The 23,251-nt window shown below is 39.7% G+C and overlaps 1 protein-coding gene across 1 annotated transcript; it reads left to right on the top strand.

The window, feature by feature from the left end:
- Positions 1-13,529: 13,529 nt before the first annotated feature.
- MRPL45 (mitochondrial ribosomal protein L45) lies at positions 13,530-22,480 on the top strand. Its single transcript, XM_023502378.2, has 8 exons — positions 13,530-13,643; positions 17,746-17,941; positions 18,644-18,761; positions 19,777-19,875; positions 20,353-20,401; positions 21,448-21,597; positions 21,886-22,059; positions 22,206-22,480. Exons 1-8 carry the CDS (start codon positions 13,578-13,580, stop codon positions 22,293-22,295), a joined length of 942 nt encoding a protein of 313 aa, XP_023358146.1. The 5' UTR covers positions 13,530-13,577; the 3' UTR covers positions 22,296-22,480.
- Positions 22,481-23,251: the final 771 nt, after the last annotated feature.

Here is a 23,251-nt window from a genome sequence, read left to right on the forward strand (position 1 = left end):
AGTACTTTTAATGTGCAAGGTAATATATTAAGTTTGGAATTGAAGAAACAGAGATGACACAGTCATTGTTTTCAAGAAATTTACATTTTATTCTGAAAGGTAGGAAAGGAATGAAGAAGACTTATGCAAATAAATATGAGGAAGACTGCTAAGTACAAAGCAAAAGTCCAGGCAGTTTATCTTAATCTTAAATTCATTTGCAACTGGGAGTGGACAAAATGAGCTTGTTGGGAAGTTTCCACAAAAGAAACGACACATGATTCCTTAAAGGACTTAAAGGAAAGGAAAAATTTGAAGGACTTTGAAAGATTTGAACTTAAGGAAGAGAGTAGAAAAACAAAAGAAGAGGGAATAAGAAAGGGAAGGATGGAAATAATAAGTAGAGAATAATGCAATGTGGCCAGAATGAAGCTATAATTAATAGCTAGCATTTAGATAATACTTTAACATCTGCAAAATGCTTTACATAATATTAACTCTTTTGGTCCTTACAACAACTTTGTGAAGCAGGACACAGGTATATGAAGTAGTTCCAATTCATATTTTTTTCATGACTCCAAGTTCCATGTTCTATCCTTTGAACCACTTAGCTGCTACAATCTGATTTAGGCATATCTTAAAGCAATGATTTCCAAACTTGTTTGATATATATCTCTATTTAAAAAAATTAGTTTCCAGCTCTCATCTTTAATATCCTTATATGTGTATATATAAATCAAGTATGTATATGTATCAAGGAGTCATGAATTTTTTAAGTACTTACTATGTTCTAGACACTCAGCTGGCTACTAGGGACAGATAGGAAGGCAAAAGCTGAACACTCCTTGCCTTGAAGGAATGTTTTGGGTTTTTGTTTTTTGTTTTTTGTTTTTTGATAGGGGGGGACTGTTTTTTATTTTTTGTTTTTGTACTTTAAAACATAAAAGTGCTACAAAAAAAAAAAAAAAAAAAAGGAAAGATCAGATTTGTGGACTACTGTTCTAGAACAAATGTCATTTAAAGGTCAACTAAAACTACTAGATTCTTTCCTAGACAGCTTTTCCCAAGTACTAAAAGGACTTTTCTAAGATCAATATCCTTATCTTTAATGAACAGAAAGGGATCATAGATAGCATCATCTTCTAGGGAAAGAAGAATAAAGACCTTAACTAGATATTTTGTTCTTTTTGTTCTTAGTTTGGGTACCACCCTTAATCCAGGACACTTTTTTCACTGCAGATCCCTTTTTGTCAGAGAAAATTTTATGGGATCCCAAGTACATATGATGTGGTATATGATGTAGTCTGAGAACTAAAATGATGAGGATGCGTTAGATACCAAAACTTGGGGTTCGGTCATGTGAAGAATTCACAATGGCCATTCTCTTTGGCAAAAGGTAGATTATTTAGGAAAGAAGTTATAGACAAAATAAAGGGATATAGTTGACACTAGGATTGGTAAATATGAAATAGAGTGGGAAACCATATGAAATGAGTTTTAATAATTAATGATGAAAAGGGCAAGTTGGAACTTGCCATTTATTAGGAGAAAAGAAACACCCCATGAGGTTGGGGCATGCCTTTAGTCCTGAGAGGGAGATGTCACTAGGTAGAGTGCCATGGCAGATTGACCCAAAGGAAGGCAGCAGTCATGGGATGGCTGGGATTTCTGACAGGGCATGGCAAGGTGAGACTGCTGGAGACCTCTACAAAGGGGGGGGTCACAAGGGTTTAACATACCTTGGATTTCAGACTAGAAGAGCTCCCCAGAGGGTGAGACCATGAAATTAGAATGATTTCTATCAGAGCCTTCTCCCTTCCTGCCTCTGGGATCAATTCCTCTGTTAACCACACCTAACATTGAAGATCTCATCATGTAGGTATATCAAATAGGTATATAAATCAAATATTTACTGATAATAAATCATAATTTTGTGACACCCACTCACACCCCCCTCGCCCACGCACACATTAAGTTATGAGAGCCCATATGGAGTTGAGAATCACAGCTTAATAAAGTTTCCTTTTTTTAATACTCAAGTGCCCCCTTCCTAATGAGATCTTGCCTAAGGGCCCCTCCTCCCTGCTAATGAAACTTTCTCAAAATTTTATTTGTATTTATTTATATTTGTATGTGTTGTTTCCCCAGAAAGAATGTAAATTTCTTGAAGGCAGGAGTCATTTTATCTTCATCTTTGTGTTCCCAGTGCCTAAAGGGGTGCCCTGCATGGAGGAGACAACAAAAAAATCTGCTTGATTGTTTCCCCCACCTTTTAGAATACTGAATATAATTCTTACCCTTTCCTAAGAATGTGGTCAAGATAAAATTTAACTATTTCTGTATAACAGTCTCAAGAATGATGCATTTCTTATCTCTGTGATAATTCTCAGATCTACATATCTTGCTGCTGTCCTCCTGTCCTGCATTAACAACAGCCTATTAGATATCTCGAATTAGATGTCCTATAGATATCTTAAACTCAACATGTTTACACTGAACTCATCCCTTTTTTTTTCTTTTTTTGGTAAATAGTATTTTTCCCAATTACATATGTAGTTTTCAACATTCATTTTTATAAGATTTTGAGTTCTACATTTTTCTCCCTCACTCCCTTCACTCTCCAAGACATCAAGCAATTTGCTATTGATGTGGGAAAGATTCCTTTCTAGATTCCCACCCCCTCCTAGTGAATGTAATTACCCTTTAACTCACAAATCTGGAACCTCTGAATTCCAATAGAACATCTGGACCTGTCCCAGCCCCACCCGGATCTGAGCCAACTTTGGGGTTATACCCAAAAGCCCCTCTAGCTAAACCTCCTATTATAAAAGGGACATGCTAGGAACCCCTTCTTTGCAGAGATTCCAAACATGCTAGCCATATGAGGACCCTCTGTCTGGTGTCCTCCTTATCTCTACCTTCACCCATCTCCTTACTTCCAAACCCAATAATAAACCTCTTTAATCAATCTAGCTCTAGGGCCAATAAATGCCTTTATTGGGGACTCCCACTGCTACTAGACCTCATTTGCTGCCTTATCCTTGTGCCGAATCCAGGGGGGTTGCAGGGGACTCTGTTTGACTCCCTGTACCCCAAACCTGCCACCAGACCTCAACTAAACCCTAATTTCATTTAGGTATCCCAAATCTAGATCTCAACACTATAGATTAGATATGTGCATTCATGTTAAATATATTTCATTATTTTTCCCCCTAAATCTTCCCAACTTCTCAATTTCTATTATGATTGCCAAGAATACTACCATTTTCTGGGTCCCCGGGCTCACAACCTAGATGTCATACTCAACAATCTCTCAGCCCCATGATGCAATCTGTAGACAAGTCTTGACCATTTCTCCTTTGCAACATCTCTAGATTTCACTTCCTTCTCTCCTCTCAGCTTCCTTCCTGGTACAGATATTCCTTTCCTCATGCCTGGTCTATTTACAATAGCCTGCTAGTTGGTCTGCCTGCCACTAACTAGTTTCTTCCTTCTAGGTTATTCACCATTCAGCTGTCAAAGCTGACTAATGCACCAGTCGCACCATGTCATTCCTCTACTCAAATCAACTCCAGTGGCTTGCTATTACTTCTAGGATCAAATATAAAGTCCTCTATTTGGGGTTCAAAGCTCTTCTGCACCTCCCCTTCTACCTTCCCAGTCTTCTTACATCTTATACTTCTCTGTGTATTCTCTGGTGCTGTGATACTGACCGCCTTGTATTCTTGTTTCTCAAACAAAACACTCCACATCCCACCACTAGGCATTTTCCAACTCTGGAACTTTCTTTTTCTGAATCTCTGCCTCCTGGCTTCTTTCAAGTCTCAACTGAAATCTCACTTCTAAATGAACCTTTTCCCAGTCCCTCTTAATTGTAGTGCCTTTATTCTTATTGATTAGGTCCTATTCTGTATATAGTTTGTTTGTACATAGCTGCACATGCACAGTGTTGTCTCTCCCATTAAGCTATGACCTCAAGATCAGGAAGTGCCTTGCCTTTCTTTGTATCCCCAATACTTTAGCTCTGTGCCAGGCTCAGAGCAGTCACTTAATAGTCAGTGACTGTCTTGACTTAGTATAGCAAATGTAGACTGATTTAGTTCATTTTGCTCCCACTGTACTGGCCAGGGCTGGTATTTGTAAAATCAAGTGGCAGGACTGATAAATCTCACATGCATGTTTAAATTTCTGAGATTCTTAGAAACAAATTGAAGAAATAGTCTGATTTTCCCCCTTGGTTCTGATACTGCAGGGATACTGCTTCTACTGATAAGGAGCCATAAAACTAGAGAAATTTGGATGATATTTAAGTAATCCCTGATGACAAGTCAAGGAATGAGTGAGTCAGTTTAGACTCTGTCACCCTCCTAGGAAACCTCTCCAGTAAAAAGACAGTAAAATAGGGTGGGACTTTCTTTACCAACACCTTACCCTGGGGCCTCTTCTCAGAGGTTTCACCCTACTTTTCCCAGTAGTAACATATTCAAGTGTCACACCCTTCTTAGCCATGGTGTCCAGGCTTCCCTCTCCCACCTCCATACCTGAGCTGGCACATTCCAGGAAATGTGTGTGTATATAAGGGAGATGTAATGAAAGAAAAAGAAAGTCCAGAGTTGGTAGAGGGAAAGCACTTCAGAAGACCTGAGGCAAAATATAAGAGATTTCCAACCCCAGGAATGAATAAAATGAGAGTTGTATTAACCTGCAAGGGAACCAGGCCCTAGGAAGGGGTATAAATTTAGAGCTGGAGTGGGGAAGCTGAAAGGAGAAGGACATAAGAAACTTAAGAGGCCACTTTGTACAACCCCTTCATTAAGAGATGAGGCAACTGGGACCTCAAAGAGCTAAGTAATTTGCCTCAAATCACACTGGGATGATGGTTCAGGCAAGTTCTTAACCCAATCAGTACTAGTGTGACAAAGAATTTTCCAACCTAGAAGCATATCTTGCAACTAACAATTCAATCATAATATGATATTGGCAATTTGTGATGTCAAAAAAGTAAACTTATGGGTGTAGGGTACTCCCCTCATTGATACCTCATCTTCCCCCAACTCTGCACAGTGTGATAAAAAATCTCATCAATTCAGCAAGGAGCCTATAGTAACAGGCAAAGGAAGCCCTGCTCAAGAATGGAGCTCATAGGATCTCAAAGTAAAACATAGCTTACTTGAGATCCCCAAAGTTCCAATTCCAATGCACCTTTAACGCCCTCTGGTGGGAATTTTCCCATATTCACAAGACTATTCTGGCTTAATTCTAGAAACATGACAGGCCTAGATGGCAGAACCTTTAAGGCTCTATGAGAGTCTATAGTCTTTAGTCAGATCCTATAGAGCCACTAAATTGACCCTGGAGCCACCTGAATGACTGGATTATAAGGGCAATACTAATATTACTTTCAAAGTTTACAAAATGCTTTATTACATTATGTGCTATGAGCTTTACAATAATCCTGAGAGGCAGGCACTACAAGTTTTATCTTTACTTTATAGATGAGGAAATAGGGAGTTGGAAAGGATTCTCCTGACATCAAGTTCAACTATTTTCCCATTATACCATGTTAGGTAAGTATTTCATAAAACCGCAGAATGTCAGAGACAAAAAGGCCCTTAAGGATAATCTAGTCAATCCAGAGTAGAAAAGCAAGGGTCAAAGAGGTAAAATGACTTGAAGACAAAGGGTATTTGTCTCAAACTAGAATTTTTAAAGTCTTAATATAGTCTTTTTATTGCTCTACTCTGTTAATTGATTGAGTTGGTGAAAAGATTAGAGTTTCAGCAAGCACTTATGTAATTAGCAATCATTAGGGGGAGAAGAGGAAAGGGAAGAATTGAGTGATAACATTTAAAAATTGTAACCTTCTTCCCTTGACCTAATCTAGCCAAGAATTTCTGTGTATAAAGTCCTATGCTTTACAAAAATGAAAGAAAAAATTGGTCTTTGCTCTCAAGAAATTCACATTCTTCTAGTGATACATGTAAACAGATCCATAAATACAATATAATTTATGGAGGTAGAATCAGTTATTCTCTCCCACATGACTTTGTACTCAGCAAAAGTTTGATCCTGGGCTTGAATGAAACTAAGAACTCTAAAAGATGGAAAAGAATGGAGAGTGAATTATAGGAATAGGAACTAAGTAATCAATGTATACATGTCCCTTTGGTTTGACTGATAAAAGGACTGATTTCCCCACCTCCAGACTCTAGATGCAAACCTTCTTACATCCCTTTTAAGAGAAGGAACAAAAGAGATTGTGAGGAGAGTGGGTAAGAATAGGAAACACCAACTTGAAGATCTCTCTCTTAATTAGGACAAAGATAATAAGATGAAGCAGCTACAATAGCAAAAGCAGGTTAGGAGTTGAGAGAAATTCTATCTGTTCCATTTCATGCTGTGCTTTAGACTGATGCTCTATTTACCACCCTAGTTAAATTCTTAGCATACAGGGTATGTAGTAAACTATTCATATTCTGAGAACTAGGAAGTTCTAAGACTAGGAGCAAAATTTATTCAGAAATGAAGTTGCTCAAAATAAGTAGTTTAACTCTTCCTATCCCATAGGGATGGATATATAAGGACCTGGGATGGGAGGAGGAATAAATTCTAGTGTTGGAAAGACTTGATTGAGGTAAGATTAAGACACATGAGGTGGTGATGGGTAAAGTTGGGAAACTCAGAAATTCAATTCTTTTTCAAGAGAAGGAAAATCTTTTTAGACTATTTTCTTTATTCACACCTGTTATTTCATCCACATAGGGAGGTTCCCAGTGAGAAAATTCCCTCTACTAATTCAGCTAAATAACTGTTTGACAATTTATATTCCTGTGGAATTGCATGAGATACAAAAAGGTTAAATGACTTGACCACAGTCATATATCCTATCCTGTCTGTCAGAGGTGTCAATTGAATCCAATTTTTTTTGATGAGGTTATATCTCTATCCACTAAATCAGGGCTGCCTCTCTTAGCAACTTTAATTTGGTAATAAAACAAAATATTGTATTTAATCTTTTCTTTTTGTATATAACTTGCCAAGATCACCAAATGCTACCTGATAAAAAAGTTTTTCCTTTCAAAACTAATAGTGTTTTAGTGATGGCAGCTTACTGAGAATCACAGACCACTGTAATCTCTGAGGAATCAAAATTGTGGGTAACCCAAAGAGCAATGAGATGATGAAGCATACTGCCAAATATGACTTGGATACACAAAGTGTTAGAAAAGGCATTATTTGTAGTCAGAAAAAAAAGATGGCTCAGTCACAGAATGATGAAAAGTCTGAATGTTAACAGTGGAATCCATGAAATATTAAGACCTAGAAGAACTCTTTAGAGTATATGACAGATTCTTTATAGATAGATAATTTGTAAAAGATCATGAATAAGACTCACACAAGAGAAGGCATGAATTGCAATCTGTTAAAAAAATACACAAAATATTTATAGCAAGAACTGGAAACAAAATTAATGTCTATCAACTGGGAAAAGTCCAAAGCAAACTGTGGCACAAGAATGTAATAGAAAATCACCATGCTGTAAGAAACAGCAAATATGAAAAATAATGAAGCATGAGAATATTTAAATGAACTAATGCAAAGTGAAGTAAACTGAATCATAAAAAACAATGTATATAATGAGCACAATGTAATTAGAAATTCAATAACAAAAAGTGAGATGAAATCTAAAACTGAATGCTGTGTTACTATATAATTATAATGAGCAAAGTTATCCCAGAATAAAAAGATGAGGAAATGTACTTTTTTCCATTCTTTGCAAAGACAGGGAGCCATGAATATATAATATAATATATACTTTCAGACTTGATTGTGAATCTTGCTGAAATATTTTTGCCTCGTTTTTTTTTATTCTTTATTACAAGGGATAATTCTGAATAGGGGAGAGACAGTGGTATATTTGGGAAGATGATATAAACACAAAATATATTAAAAAACAGTTTATTCCTTTAAAAGTTGCAATCTGTCTTTTTGTAGTGGCAAGGAACTGGAAATTGAGTAAATGTCCATCAACTGGGGAATGGCTGAATAAATTATGGTATATGAATGTAATGAAATATTATTGTTTTATAAGAAGTGAGGAGCAGGCTGATTTCAGAAAAGCCTGGAAAGACTTACATGAAGTAAGCGAAACCAGCAGAACCAAGAAAACATTGTATACAGTAACAACAAAATTATGTGATGATCAACTGTGACAGATTTGGTTCTTTTCAACAATATGGTAATAACAACTGGTCACACAGTAAGCACTTAATAAATGCTTATTGACTGACAGAGAAGAAGTAGCAAGAATGTGGTAAAGACACACTCACTGGGTTTAATACCAAGGGAAACTTGGAAGACATTGGAAGGTACTGTCCCAAAAAGTAAAAAACTGCCTTTAAAATAACTTTATATTGATTAGAGAAATGTAAATTAAAATAACTCTGAGGTGTCACCTCACACCTCACACACAGATTGGCTGAAATGACAGAAAAAGATAATGATAAATGTTGGAGGGGATATAGAAAAAGTGGAACACTAATGCATTGTTGGTGGAGTTGAGAACTGATCCAACTATTTGATCCAGCCAACTGATCCAAAACAGTTTGGAACTATGCCCAAAGGGCTATCAAACTGTGCATACCCTTTGAACCAGCAGTGCCATTACTGGATCTGTATTTGAAAGAGATAATAAAAGAAAGGAAAGGACCTTCAGGTGCAAAAATGTCTATCTGTAGCAGCTCTTTTTGTGATGACAAAGAATTGGAAAATGAATAGATGCCCATCAGTTGGGGAATGGCTAAATAAGTTACAGTATAGGAAAGTAATGGAATATTGATATTTCATAAAAATTTACGAACAATCTGATTTTAGAAAGACCTGGAAAGATTTACTTTGCTGAGCAAAACAAGCAGAACCAGGAATACAATGTACATAGTAACAGCAATATTATGGGATGATCATCTGTGACAGACTTGGCTCTTCTCAGTGGTTCAGTTATCCAAGGCAATCCCAATAAACTCTGGATGGAAAACACCATCTGCATCCAGAGAGAGAAATAAGGAGATTGAATACAAATCAACACATGTTATATTCATCTTTTCTTTTCCTTTTGTTTTTTTGTTGTGGCTTTTCCCTTTTGTTCTAATTTTTCTTTCTTAACATGATTCATAAGAAAATATGCTTAAAAATAGTATATATGAATCGCCTCTCAAAATTAAAATTAATTAATTTTTAAAAATAGCTCATTTTGTGTGATGGCAAAGAACTGGAAATTGAGGGGTTGCCCATCAATTGGGGCATATGACTGTGATGGAATATTACTGTACTGCAAGAAATGATGAGCTGGTTGATTTCAACAAACCATGGAAAGATTTGCATTAAGTAATGAAGAATGAAACAAGTCACAGCAAGAAAACGTATGTAGTAATAGTAATATTGTTTGAAGAATAACAACAACTAAGCTATTCTGGGTATTATAAATATTCAAATCAACTGCAAAGTACTTATAAAGAAAGACTATCCAGGCTATCCAGAGCATTTTCAGAGAAGTTTCAGAGAAAGAGCTGATAAGCAGAAGTAGGCAGAGAATGCCTTTATACACACACACACACACACACTACATATATGTAAGAAATGGGGACCTTCTCAGAATATTATGGAGAAGAAGGAAGAGGAGGAGAATTATTATTTATTTGGGGATAAAGGCTTTGAAATTACCTTCAAGCCACTCTCTATTCTTTAGTACAAGGATTGAAAGGAAGCATATATGGCAAAGTGCTTTCTAATTTAAATGTAATTGGAAAATGTTTAACAAAATAAATAAAACTACAATTCAGCATAGATAATGTATTTATGGTTTTCAAAGTCTATGGAGCCTGGGAATTGTTTCTATTTGAGTTTGACACCACTGTATCTAGCTTACCAAGTGTTACAGTCACATCTAATCAAACTCAGTTTTTACTATTTAGTGAATAGAGAATTCTGACATGAGAAAACATGATTCCTTGTTTTGTGAGAACTCCATGTTGCAGAGTCCAAAAGCTCTTGGTTGTCCTTTCTCATGTTCTTAACCCTAAATTGTCAGATTTATTCTAGTCCTCCCTCCCCTTTCAATGGTAATCCCCAAGAATGGAAGTGGGTTGCAAGCAGATTACTCTGATCTGTAAGCTTTTGCCCCCCCCTTTTATCATGGGGGGAAGAGTCACAAATAGCCTCAAATTCCCTTTTAGGATTACTGTTAGATTTATTAGTTGGGGTGAAAGTGGAGGGGGGGGGGGGCTTGGGCCTGGAGGCAAGGAAAGATTAACCCTGGACACCTGGGGTCCATCTGGTGAGAAAGGAAGATATCTCCTCCTCTATTCATTCCGCCAACATAAAGGCAATGTCTTTGTCTCTTTTTTTATGTATTCCCAGTTATTAACAGTGCCAGACTCATGGTTGGGTATCTAAAAATGCTTATTGCCTGATTGTTGTGTTACAGTATGCTAATCACTACAGAAGCTACAATGCCCTTTCAGAGATTAGTCTAGTTCCAAAACTGTTACTGGAAAATTAAAGCTTTGAGTCTGAAAGTCAAGACTCTTCTAGGATCTACTTTCATGACACTAAGGTGGAGGGCAGTCTCAGAGTCTCAACCTGGAAGAGGGCAAGAGGAGAAATCCAACAACAGGACTTCAGCATGACTTCCAGGAAACTACCAGGATAGGAGCTGCCATGCTGAGGTAGCCAGAGAGGACAAGAGCACATTCTCTGATTATGCTGGATATAACGCCCTCCTTCAGCACTTCCAGATGCCTAGCAAGCAACTATTTGAGGGTAGTATAAACACAAGGCAAGCCTATCATTTTAAAACTACATGTCATTTAATATCAAAGCTTCCTGATTTTTAAGGAGAGATTTCCTTCTCAAATTCAACTAGGTACACATTTCCGTGGTTCAAAGTCTGGAAGTAAAGTACCTACTACATTTCCACTAACAAAGGACAAAGACTCAGATATCCCCAGTTGCCCCTTGTGGATTGGAGCTCAGTGATAATTTATTTAACTACTTATTTCTTCTATCTGTGTCTGAAAAGAGACAACAATCCATCTTTTGCACTTTCCTTTGGTCTTTCCAGTTCGCTGAAGAAATGTTTATTGGGTACCTAATATGTGCTAGGACTCACATTGCAAAACTGTTCCTTCGGGATCTTTCTTTCTTCACCTAGTTACTCAACTAGCCTTTCTTCCTCCCTGAGGGCAAAGGTCACCTTTCCTCTTACTCATACTACCAACAAATACTCTTGCCTAAAAACTTCCCTGAAATGTGACAACTGAAACTGACATTTTAGAAAACATCCTCAAAAGTGATAGTTCCTCAATAAAAATCACTCTGTTACCAGTAACAATTGTCTATTTTCTACATGGATAAGTAAGGTTGTACAACGAGGATTACTCAAGATTTACTTCTAGTGAATTTTAGATGTTGTTCAGTCATACTATTTGGGGTTTTCTTGGCAAATATACTGGAGTGGTTTGCCATTTCCTTCTCCAGCTCATTTTTACAGATAAGGAAACTGAAACAAATAGTATTTAGTGACTTGCCCAGGTTCACACAGCTAGTAAACATATGAGTTCAAATTTGTTCTGGCTCAAAAACCATTTAGTGCTTTTCAGAAGATACCAAAATAGAGTTGGGAAATGATCTAACCATAGGGGCAGCTAGGTGGTGCAATGGATAGAGCATCAGCTCTGAAGACAGGAGGACCGGAGTTCAAATTTGACCTCAGCCTCTTCATGTCTTAGCTGTGTGACCCTGGGCAAGTCACTTAACCCCAATTGCCTCAGGGGGGAAAAGAAGGAAATGATTCAACCATTCTGGAGAGCAATCTGGAACTATGCCCAAAGGGCTATAAAACTGCATATGCTTTGATCCAGTAGTGCCATTATTGGGTCTGTATTCCAAGGAAATCATAAAGGAGGGAAAAGGCTGCACATGTGCAAAAATATTTGTAGCTACTGTTTTGGGGATAACAAAGAATTGGAAAATGAGTACATACCCATCAATTGGGGAATGGCTGAATATGTTATGGTATACGACGATAATGGAATATTATTGTTCTATAAAAAATTCTGAACAAGCTGATTTTAGAAAGGCCTGGAAATATTTACATAAACTGATGCAAAACAAGCAGAACCAAGAATATATTGTACAGGGGCCAGCTAAGCAGCAAAGTGGATATCACTTCCTGGCTATGTGACCCTGGGCACTTAAATCCAATTGCCTCAAGAAAAAAAAATACTTTTTGGTACAATAATAGCAAGAATGTATGATGATCAACTATGATCAACTATGAAAGGTGCAGTGATCCAAAGAAATCCCAGTAGACTTGGATAAAAACATGCCATCCGCATCCAGAAAAAGAACTATGGAGATTGAAGGTAAATCAACACATGCTATGTTTTTTTAAAAAAAAAAGGGGTGGGGTGGGTGGGTGGGGAGAAGTTCCAGGAAAAAGTTCCTTGAAGAAAGGCATTGCCTTCTGTATCCCTAAGAGCCTAATGAAGTGCTTTATACATAGCAGGTTTTCAACAAATATCTGGTTTTGCTAGATTTTCCTAATTTTGTTTGGTCTAGGTTTATGCTTAAAATGCGTTTTCATTCATTGAACAATATCAAAGGATGGTAAGGAAGGCAGTTTAGGAGTAAGCAGAATAAAGGGGAGAAAAGGAGCCCACATCTGTAGATGTGGGAATGCAGGAATGGCTCCCCCAGTAAGCCCTTTCCGGGGAAGAAGGGGCAGAACTGGGCAAATGAGGCTGGGGAGCTTGATGTTTGGGCTACATAGGAGGACCACGGATTCTGCCTCATGGGAGCTTTTACGTTCCCTTGACCTCAAGGTCAACAAAGGATTTCCGAATCAGTATAGAAAATAATACTCCTTTTCTTATCGTTAGTCCCTTTTTTTTAAAGGACCTCAAAGCACTTACCTGTAATTAATATGACCTCATTCATCCCCCATATTTGATGGCAGAGAAGGCATTTTTTCTCCTTGATTGGGTTACAGGGGATGAACCTGAAACCTGGGGAAGAAAAGTGACTGGGGGCGAGGTCATACTATGTGTTAGGGTCAGGGTTAGGCCTCAGAACCCAAGAAATCCGGCCCCGAGGCAGTGAAGGTCCCCCCCGGGTTCCTACCCTGTTGGGGGGTCACGGCGCCTTACATGCACTCTACTGTCGCTGGCAAGGGGAGGGTTCTGCCCGGGCTCGCGGGCGCTCCCTGTACTGGGCGATGAGGAGAAGCAGGGTGCAGCAGGCTCCTCCCAGGTGCCCAGGGCTGGGACGCCTTAGGCGCAAGCGCAGGATCGCCTCTGCTCCCTGTCTCCGCAAAGTCCCAGGCGCGTGGCACCCCCGTCCGCTCACGAGCGCGAGCCCGAGGATTCTCCGCCCCTCGCTAGGGAAGGAAGGGGAAAAGGGAGAGGGCAGACTGGCCGCGCGCCCTGGAAAATTCCACTCCCCGGCTAGGCCCCACCCCTTCGTCCCTGCGCGCGCGCGCGCGCGCTCCCCGCCCCCTCCCTACAGTCGCTCACGTTCCCGGCAGCCCTCGCGCGCCCAACATGGCGGCCCCCACAAGGCAAAGGTTCTACCCCCTGGCCCGGGCTCTGGGCTGGTGTTCTCGCCAGGTGGGTAGCGCTGGGATAGGGACGTGGAGGAGGGAGAGGCGGGGTGATATTTAGGCGAGGTCCGGCTGGGGAGAATCTCCGGGCCGGCTGCCGAGCGGCTTCCTCTCCCTTCTCCTTCTGGGTCGGCCTGAGGCTCTGAGATGGAACCGTAGAATAAACGAGCATTTATGAAGCACTTTCCAAGCCTTGGGGATGTAAATGTAAAAGGCAGGCACCCGGTGCTTTCCTGTCCTAACGGGGGAGAACGTACTGGCCGCAAGTCCGAGGGTCCCGGGGGGAGTCGCAAGCCAGCTGGTAACGTGCCTTCCCGAGCCCACAAGCGTGTGAACACCCGCCGGTCTCCTCAAGGGGCTCACAACGGGGTGCAAACACCTAGGTACAAAGGACGGGTGCGAGCAAAAGAGGCCGCGATCTCGCTGGCCGTCGCTCGCGTCCAGGGGCGCAGGGAAAGGAGGGCTTCCTGCGGAAGCGGGGTTTAGCGGAGACGCGAAGGAGGCCTGAGGAGAGAGATTAAAAAGAGAGAAAATTCCCAAGCCGGGGCAAGCGCAAGGATTTGGGAGGTGGAGAGCCGTGTTGGAAGAATAGCAACAAAGCCGGAGTAAGGGGAGGGCAGTGAGGTGTAAGAAGATTAGAGAAGTAGGAGAGGGTCCGGGTTATGAAGGACTTTAAAAGCCAAAGGAGTTTTTTGATTCTGGTGGATTTATGAAGTCACTGGAGTTAATGGAACAAGGAAATGATGTGATCAATCCTGTGCTTTTTTAAACTGGCATTTCATTGATAAGACCACGTTGAACCTTTCTCACAGTGCAAGGTCTTTGGGAGAAGAACTTTCTTTGCTGGGTCCTAGTTGTTGTTGAGCCAGGGGCTGTGCTCCTGCCTCAATTCAGAGGCATTCATTTCCACAAGTCGCTCCCTTGAATGATTGGGGGAGGGGGGACTGCTTTTTCAGGGGCTCTTAGATTTACTCGCTTAAGGTGGTAAGTTAGTAAGAAGTGGTAATGCGGTGATTGTAAGAAATCCCTCTATTTGGTGTTCCCTCAGTGATAGACTGGGCATATATTCTTTTTGTTTTTGTTAAGAGCCTCCTGTCATTGGAGATAGATAAGAGAAATGCTATTCCTCAGACTTGGAGGACTTAGACAGGCTTAGAGTCCTGAAGTGTCCACAAGCAGGGTGTGAGCAGAAATGATGGTTGAGAGCAGTGGATGGACCTTGTTATCTCCCCATTTGGATATCCTTATGCTGCTGCAATCTAGGCTAGATTACCTGACACTTGGAAGTTAGCAGCATTTGCTCTCTTTTTCATTCTCCCTTCATAGAAGAGGGACGGAAGAAGATTTAGGATTGTAGCTTGAGTAATCCCATACCTCTTTTGGGTTCATAAGCTAATGGGATGCTCACAGTTCCTAACCTGTAGAGCCAGAAGTCGAATTATGTAATCTTTTGGGGTCTCAGTTTCTTCCTTTATAAAATAAGGAGTTGGATAAATAAGATGTGGAGTATGGATTCACAGATCTTTGCAACCTATTTAACAAGATTAAAACCTACCTTCCCATACTTAAAATGCAAATATTACTCCTTTTCATACTTTCTGTGGTTTAGCCAAATTGTTGATGCTCTTCCTTACACATTGCATTCCAACTCCCATATCTGTACCTTTGAACAGGGTGTCCCTGATGCCCATAAGGCTCTCTCTTCTTACTAATGCAAAAGAAACCTTGGCTTCTCTCAAAGCCTATGTCAAAGATTACCTCCTCCCTTTTTCCTTGCCTTTTTCCATCCCACCACCCTCCTCTGAAGTACTTTCTCTGACTTTGTATATATTTTGTATGAATATATGTATATACTTTTGCTTCTTCAGTTAAAATTGAAGCTCCTTGAGGAAAAGAGCTGTTCCTCTAATCACCTCAAACGGGTCAGTAGGATGGAGTAGACTTCATCAGGGATGTGGAACAACCAAGTGTCATATAAGATCTTTTCCAGCTTGATCAGTAACACTGATGAATAATGTGTCTTTGCAGAAACTGTTGATAAAAGCAAAAAAATTAGAACATATGCTCACTATGTTATTTTTGAGGGAGTACCCAATGGAGGAAGGCTGTTCAGCTGAAAGTATTCAATTAAATTCCACAAAGAGAAATTATGTATCTGCCTCTTCTCTATGCTATGTCCTCCCCATATAAGGATGAAAAATAGCATATCCTTTTCCTGGCCCAAGAGTGTATACAAGTAAATATGATGGGAGGGCGAGGGGTGGGGGGGAGGAATAAAACTACACAGAGTACGTTAGAAAAGATACTGACCGAAGATTGTAGGAAAATTTGAGCTTTCTTTAGAAGAGATTAGGGACAACTTTGTGGAGGAAATAATACTTCAAATGGATCTTAAAGGAAGAATTTTTAAAAGGTAGGAATGTGGAAGTACATGCCAGGAGTAGTGAACAGACTGGATGAAAACACTTTGGCAATAGAACTGGATGGTTTTTAAAAAGTAGTAGCCCAGTTTGGTAAGCAACAAACATTTATTAAGTGCTTGCTATGGATCAGGCATTATGCTAAATCTGGGAGTCCAAATTTAAAAAAAAAAAAAAAAAGGTTTTAGAAGGGAGGGTCTATCTTAGTTTTGAATTTGAGTCCCCAGGCTTAAATAATACCTGACCCATGGCAAATACTTATTTGCTTACTTAAGGCTATTGAAAGTGGTTCTTTAACTTGCAGAGGACCCATCATGTTTAGGGAAAAGCAAGGTCAATTTTGATGAAGTATATTAATGAATTAATGTGTGTAAATGAATTAATTTTAAAAATTAAGCCCTTATTACATATTAAGCACTCTACTAAGCCTTGGCGATACAAATACAATCAATCAAAAAAAAATTTATTAAGCAAGTACCAACAACGTGCTAAGCACTGATTAAATACTGGGGATACAAAAAGAGAAAAAAGATAGTCCCTCCCCTTAAAAAGCTTATAGTCTAATGGGAGAGACAATTTACAAACAAATATATACAAAACAAACAGGATAAATAGAAAGAAATTAAAAGGACATTAGGATTAAGAAGGGTTGGGGAAGGCTTCCAGTACAAGATGGGATTTTAGTTAGGACTTAAAGGAAGCCAGGGAGGTAAGGAGGTTCCAATAGGCAAAATGGAGGAAGAAGAACATTCTAGGCATGAGGGATAAAGGGAATTCTTAAAGCTGAGAGGAGCATGTTCATGAAACAGCCAGAAAACTACTGTCAAGTGCAATCTCCTTTAAGGAATTACTCCTTATAAAGAAAAGAGGTGGACAGGAAAGAGTATTTTTGTTCAGCAACTCACACAATGGGTGGATGAAGCCTTATGGAGAGTAAATCGACAAACTTTTCTTTCGATTATGAATGATAGTATCAATTTGATAATTCTAGAACTGGAAAGAGGGTGGTAGTCTTAGAGCTAAGGGGGGATATCAGGCAGCAAAGCTACTGCTGCCGGGATGGAAGACAGGGAGTAGTAATTATAAGCAGCCCAGAAAAGTAGGTTCAAGTAAGGATTTAAATTGGCAAACTGAGGATTTTGAATTTTATCCTACAGGTATTGGGGCATCACTGTTGCTTCTTGAGCAGGACTGTGATATTGTCAGACTAGAAATATCATTGGGCATCTGGGTAGAGGATAAATTGGAGAAACTAGACCAGAGAAGAAATAAAGGGGAACAGTATAGAATAATACAGAAAAAGGCAGGTAGGAGGCAGACTTGGAAGTACTTTAATTCTAGGCCAAAAAGTACCTATTTTATTTTTTAGGCACTAGAGAATTCTGAAAGCATTTGAGCAGTAAATGGCATGGTCACACTTTTCTGCCTTGATGACAGAATACATAGCTGTGCTCCTCTGGAAAGAAACGATAAAATTTTGTCCTATGATACTGCTGTTGAACTACGAGCTTCCCTATGATAAAAATTTTCTCTTTTTATTTGGCACCATGACAGTTAGCACAAGATTCTGCTCATAGAAATAAAAAATCTCAGGCAAATGTTTCTTAACTAACTCACTGGTGTTCAAGAGGCAGTTTTTTCCCCAAGGAGATAAAGCATGTCCTTTTTTTTTTTTTCCCCTACTCCTAGAATTTAGAAGTCTCCTGTCCAGCACGAGTGACCCAGTCCATCACTGTGATCCCAGTAAGAACCAAGAAGCGCTATGTGCCCCGTAACAATGAGCCCAAATTCAGAAGCGAAAAGGAGTTTCGGGACTATGCTCGTAAAGCAGGGATTATCATCCCCAAAGAACGTCTTGAACGTCCCATTTATGTGACTTGCTCAGGTGAGGAGCAAGGATCTTGGTACCCAAACTGCCAACCATATCTGACCCCAGGAATCTTCTTGGAAGTGGGAACTTTTCCATTAAGATTAGTCTGCCTGAGATACATTCAGGCTTTATCATTATAGTCTTTACATAAAGCGCTATTTCCTAAGCACTTTTCTTTTTTACTGTGATTATTTTTACCCCATCATTGAGGAGCAGAAAGGAGAGGAAATAAAACTCCCCTTTTTCCAGAAAAGGAAACTGAAGCCTAGAAAAGTGAAGTTATGTTATCAGTGTCACAGAACAAGAATTAAGATCCCAGCTGGGTCCTCCTGATGCCCAGGCTGAAACTCTTTCCCCAAAGGACACAGTACCTCTTCATCTTCCTGCCTCTCTAGAGTGTACATCACCCAAGTTAATTTCTTTTTTTTTTTCTCTTGCTTGAAGCAATTGGGGTTGACAATCGGGGTTACATGACTTGCCCAGGGTCACACAGCCTGGAAGTGTTAAATGTCTGAGGCCAGATTTGAACTCGGGTCCTCCTGACTTCAGGGCTGGTACTCTATCCACTGTCCACCTAGTTGCCCTGCCCAAGTTAATTTCACATCATGCCATCAGTCTCTTCAGCATAGTTGGCTCCAGACTTCTGATATTTATGGCCTGTGGGTATCTTCCTTCCATCTCCTCACTGAGACATCCCTTTCTTCCTTCCCTTCACAGCTGGGATTTTTGATGCTTACATTCCTCCTGAGGGGGATGCTCGCCTAACATCCCTCTCCAAGGCCGGCCTGAAGCAGAAAACAGAGAACCTCAAGCAGGGCGTGATCTCACAGTTGGCGTAAGTATGTGAGCTCCTGGGGTTTAACTTGGACACAGCTTCCTGCCTTAGCAGTCAGTATTTTGTTCCCAAAGGAGGCATACTTAGTTTCTTATGATTTGGATTAGGCAAACCCATCATAGTTTAACAGAACCACTTGGAAGCGAGTTTTAGAGATTACTAGAAAGCAATGTTGTCTGCTTTTATTCTTGGCATCTCAGCTTTTTAAGCATTTCTGCATTTGGATTTGGGATCATCCTCTTAAATCTTACATTTTAGGAAGTAGAAACAGAATTAGTACTAGAAGAAACCTTAATCACCACTTAGTTCAACACTCAAGTAGGAAAGGAAATTGAGGCTCACAGAGCTGATGATACTTGTTAAGGTTAGTGGCCGAATTGGGACTAGACTCCGGGTCTGCTCATTCCCAGGCCAGTGATCCTTCTACTAGATCAGTATTTCTCAAACTATGTTGCAAGAAATCCTAAAATATCCCGTTGTTTTAAATAAACTTTATGTTGTTTGCTGGTAGTCATTAAAATAATAATTTTAGAGGATTTTACTACAAGATTTCTATCAAAATTTTGTATATGCCCCTGCTTACTACTTGTGTGATACTGAACAAATCATTTAAAATTTCTGAGTCTCAGTTTCCTTGTCTGGAAAATAGAGGTCATGATACCTGTATAGTCATCTGCCTTCTGAGGTTATTGTGAAGCTAATGATATTTTGTGTGTAAAGTGCTTTGCAAACTTTAAAGTGCTACTGAAATGACAGCTATTAAAAATAATTTTTCCCCTGCATTTTGCATAGTGTTTTAAGAAGTTGTTTTCCATATATTTTTTAACAGGTTTAACATATATTGGATTACTTGCCATCTAGGGTAGGGGATGGGGGAAAGGGGGAGGGGGGCTTGGAATACAAGGTTTTGGAATGGTCAGTGTTGAAAAATTATCCATGCATGTGTTTTGAAAATAAAAAGCTTTAATTTAAAAAACAAAACAAAACAACCTTTTCATGCTTTTTTTACCTCCAGAATTCGGAAATTGAGAGAATATGATGCTGATTTCCGAGTCAAGACTTTCCCAGAAAAAGCTCAGCAGATCTTTGTTGAAGCTCATCAGTGCCTTAACACGTGAGTCCGAGGATGATATTCATTTCCAAAGCAAATAGAGATGGTATTAATTCTCCTGAAACAATTTTAAATATTTGACTTACATTATTTGCTATTAGGAATAGAGATGGAAGTAAACTTAAGATTTTTTAAAGGGAATACAAGTCAAAGCCATACTAGAAATCTGTGAATTTCTTTCAATGTCATTGGCTATGCCAGTTGACATTTCTTTTAGAAGAAATAAGCTACAAACCCCTACTTCTCTCCCCTGCCCCATGAGACATTTTGCTCAACTTCACAAGCTCATCACCTTAAAATGATGACAAATCAATTTCTATGCTCCTGAAATTTCAAAGCTCTTTTATTCTTCTTTTGGGTCGCAGATTTTTAAAGGATATTTCATTTTGTAGCCCAGTTGGCTTCAGATCCTTATGATTGCCATTGTAAACCTATCGTACAGAAAGCCGAAGCCAGTGACATATTTCTTTTCTTCTTAAGCTCTGACCATGATCGACTTCATGCCCTGGCAACTGAGCGCTGCTTCCCGGTAGGTCCTTTCCCTTGCTAGAACCAAGTCAATTTTAGGCATCACCTCTGTTTTTTGTTTTGTAGAAAAGATAATTTTCAAGGGCATAAGGAAATTGGAAATTTTGTATTTCTATATTTCATCATTTTTATTTAGACATTGGTGACTTAAAGTGGGATTCTGAAGAGGGCTTTGGAAAAGAAATAAAGCTATTCTTAGTAATAAAAATAATTATATTGTATATTTATGTAGTGCTGATAGATTTGTAAAGAGCTTGTTATAATAACTCACATTTACATAGCACACATATATTTGACATATACATATATTAGACACATGTGTATATATAGCAAAATACTTTTCCTAATTTACTTAATTTGATCCTCAGAATAACTGTGATATAGATGCTGTTATTATCTATTTCACAGATAAGGAAACGGTGATTTTTCCAGGGTCAAACATCCTGACATCCTATACAAGGCAGGACTCACATCTATGTCTTCCTGACTAGTATGCCTGTGTTCTGCCCACTCTATTGTGCTGTCTCAGGCTATAGTTAGACACAAAGCTATTGAATGTGCAGGATACCTGAGTTATATAATAAAATAGGTATGTTTCCTTCTCTAGAATTACTTATACATACATAAATGCTCATTGCTTACAAGACTGTGCATTTTTGCTTTAAGAGTACTGGTTGGGAAAACAAAGGGAGTCACTATAGAATTAATAGAAATATAGGCAGTAATGAGCATATTCTAAAAGAACATGGAGAGAAAAAGCTGGGTTGAGTATGTTGACAGTCTGGAGAAATGGGTTGGGTCAGTGTGGAGAGGTTTCCTGAAAGAGGTGGACTTTGAACTTATTCCTATAAGAGGAAAGATGTAGTAGGAGGCTCTTTCAGGGTTTACACAGAGACTTAGGAAGATATGAAAAAGGTGGGAGAGGCAGTTGGAAACTTGGCTGAAAAGGATAGTGTTGAGTACAGGGTTGTAAGAAATGTGAGGCTGTAGGGTAGTATTAGCTGCCATCAAAGGAAAAGTAACTAATTTAATTCTCTATTAAAACAGGAAATGGTGTGGGATCTCAGACTTAAGACAGTACGTTGGAGCTTTGTGGAATCTCTGGAACCACCAAGGGTAGTTCATGTTCGTTGTCCAAATATGGTGAACGAGGGCAACTTATATGGCCAGGTCACTGTCCGCATGCACACTCGCCAGGTAAGGGCACTTGTTTCTCCCACACCCCCTCATTATACAGCTTCACAGAATAGCAGGTTCTGAAGGTTCTAGAGGGGTTCAGCCCTGTATTTTGTGCCTTCCCTCTCTAGCCAGCACCACAGGCAGAACCTATGGAGAGCCTCCCCCTCTACTGACCTGTGACATCCTGGGATAGTTGATGAAATTTGTACAGAGTAGAAAGATTGTCCCAAGACAGTCCCTCCTCATTTCTCCGGCCTTTCTTAAAGAACTTTCCTGGGCTAACTGAGCAACTTTGAATCCTTGCAGACCCTGGCTATCTATGACCGCTTTGGGCGGTTGATGTATGGACAAGAAGATGTGCCCAAGGATGTGTTGGAGTATGTGGTATTTGAGAGACACTTAACAAATCCTTACGGGACCTGGAGAATGCATGGCAAAATTGTCCCTGCCTGGGCGCCTTCCAAAGAGCCCATCCCCAAGGTAACCTAGTTGGATGCCTAATTTGAATTTGACTTCTCAGGCCACAGTGTGGGGCTCCACCTAGTGGGGTGACCAAAAGTAGCATTCCGTCTTGTATTTGCCATGGGTGGTTGCATGCAGGACAAGTCTGCTTTTTGTTCTTTCAGACGATGATGATTCCTGGTCCCAAACTCGAGCCGTGGGAAGAATATGAAGAGAAGAATGTGGACATTCAGAAGCCTCAGCCAGTTCAGTAGCACAAGTAGGGCAGGTTGGAGAAGTCTGGCAAATTGATACTGGAGCATTTCACCAAGACTCTGAAACCAGGTCCTCCAGATGTTGTGGCTCCAAGGAGCAAGAAGGAAGCTATCCCTTGGCCACCTTTTCACTTCAAGAAAGAGGGGCAATTGTTGGAAATAAAACCCCCTTAGAATTTCAAAATTAGTTTTAATGGGTTCTGTAGTTTCCAGTCATCCAGAATGGGTCTTCAATTTGAATTGGAAATGGAATTTGAAATGGAAGATGTAACAACCATAGGAATGGGGAGAGTTTGATATGAATGATGTGACATCAACTAAGATATCATGAGCCTTTTTTTCCCCCTGAGGCATTTGGGGTTAAGTGACTTGCCCAGGGTCACACAGCTAGAGCGTGTTAAGTGTCTGATGCAGATTTGAACTCAGGTTCTCCTGACTTCGGGCCTGGTGCTCTATCCAGTGTGTCACCTAGCTGCCCCATATTATAAACCTTTAAAATAGACTTCTAAACCCTTCAGTCTTCATCACATTCCTAATAATGATTTGCATGCTAGCAAGAACCTAACATATAAACACAGAGAACAGAGCTATAGGCTGGGCTAGTCTTAGGTGGGAAATCAGTCTACAATATTTCATTACACATATCAGTACCTCTTGGCCACAAAAATCACCAGAATATGGTAACATTCTAATTGTCCCCTTCCTATCTCAGATGTGGGAAAAAGTAAAGAACTGAACCCATACAAGGAACTAGCACATCTTTACATTGGGTATTTTAATCCTACAGGCTCATTAGTGCCAAAAAGAATTTCCCATTCTGCTGTGGTTTTGAACTGTCAGTGTAATATCTGAAATCATCATCCTTGACCCACACCTAGCCCTTGGGAGGAAATGGCTTTGATCTCAGAGAGTGCATTTCTTTTCAACCTAAGGCTGACTCTTATATTCAAAAATGG

This window comes from Sarcophilus harrisii, chromosome 4 (genome assembly GCF_902635505.1).
Source record: "Sarcophilus harrisii chromosome 4, mSarHar1.11, whole genome shotgun sequence".
In the NCBI taxonomy this organism is placed as follows: Eukaryota; Metazoa; Chordata; class Mammalia; order Dasyuromorphia; family Dasyuridae; genus Sarcophilus; species Sarcophilus harrisii.

Bases quoted from the DNA above. Each gene is read 5' to 3' on its own strand.
- MRPL45 (XM_023502378.2), top strand. From the start codon at position 13,578: ATGGCGGCCCCCACAAGGCAAAGGTTCTACCCCCTGGCCCGGGCTCTG. The intron at 20,402-21,447 runs GTAGGTCCTTTC...CTATTAAAACAG, and splicing joins CAACTGAGCGCTGCTTCCCG to GAAATGGTGTGGGATCTCAG. The intron at 21,598-21,885 runs GTAAGGGCACTT...GAATCCTTGCAG, and splicing joins TCCGCATGCACACTCGCCAG to ACCCTGGCTATCTATGACCG.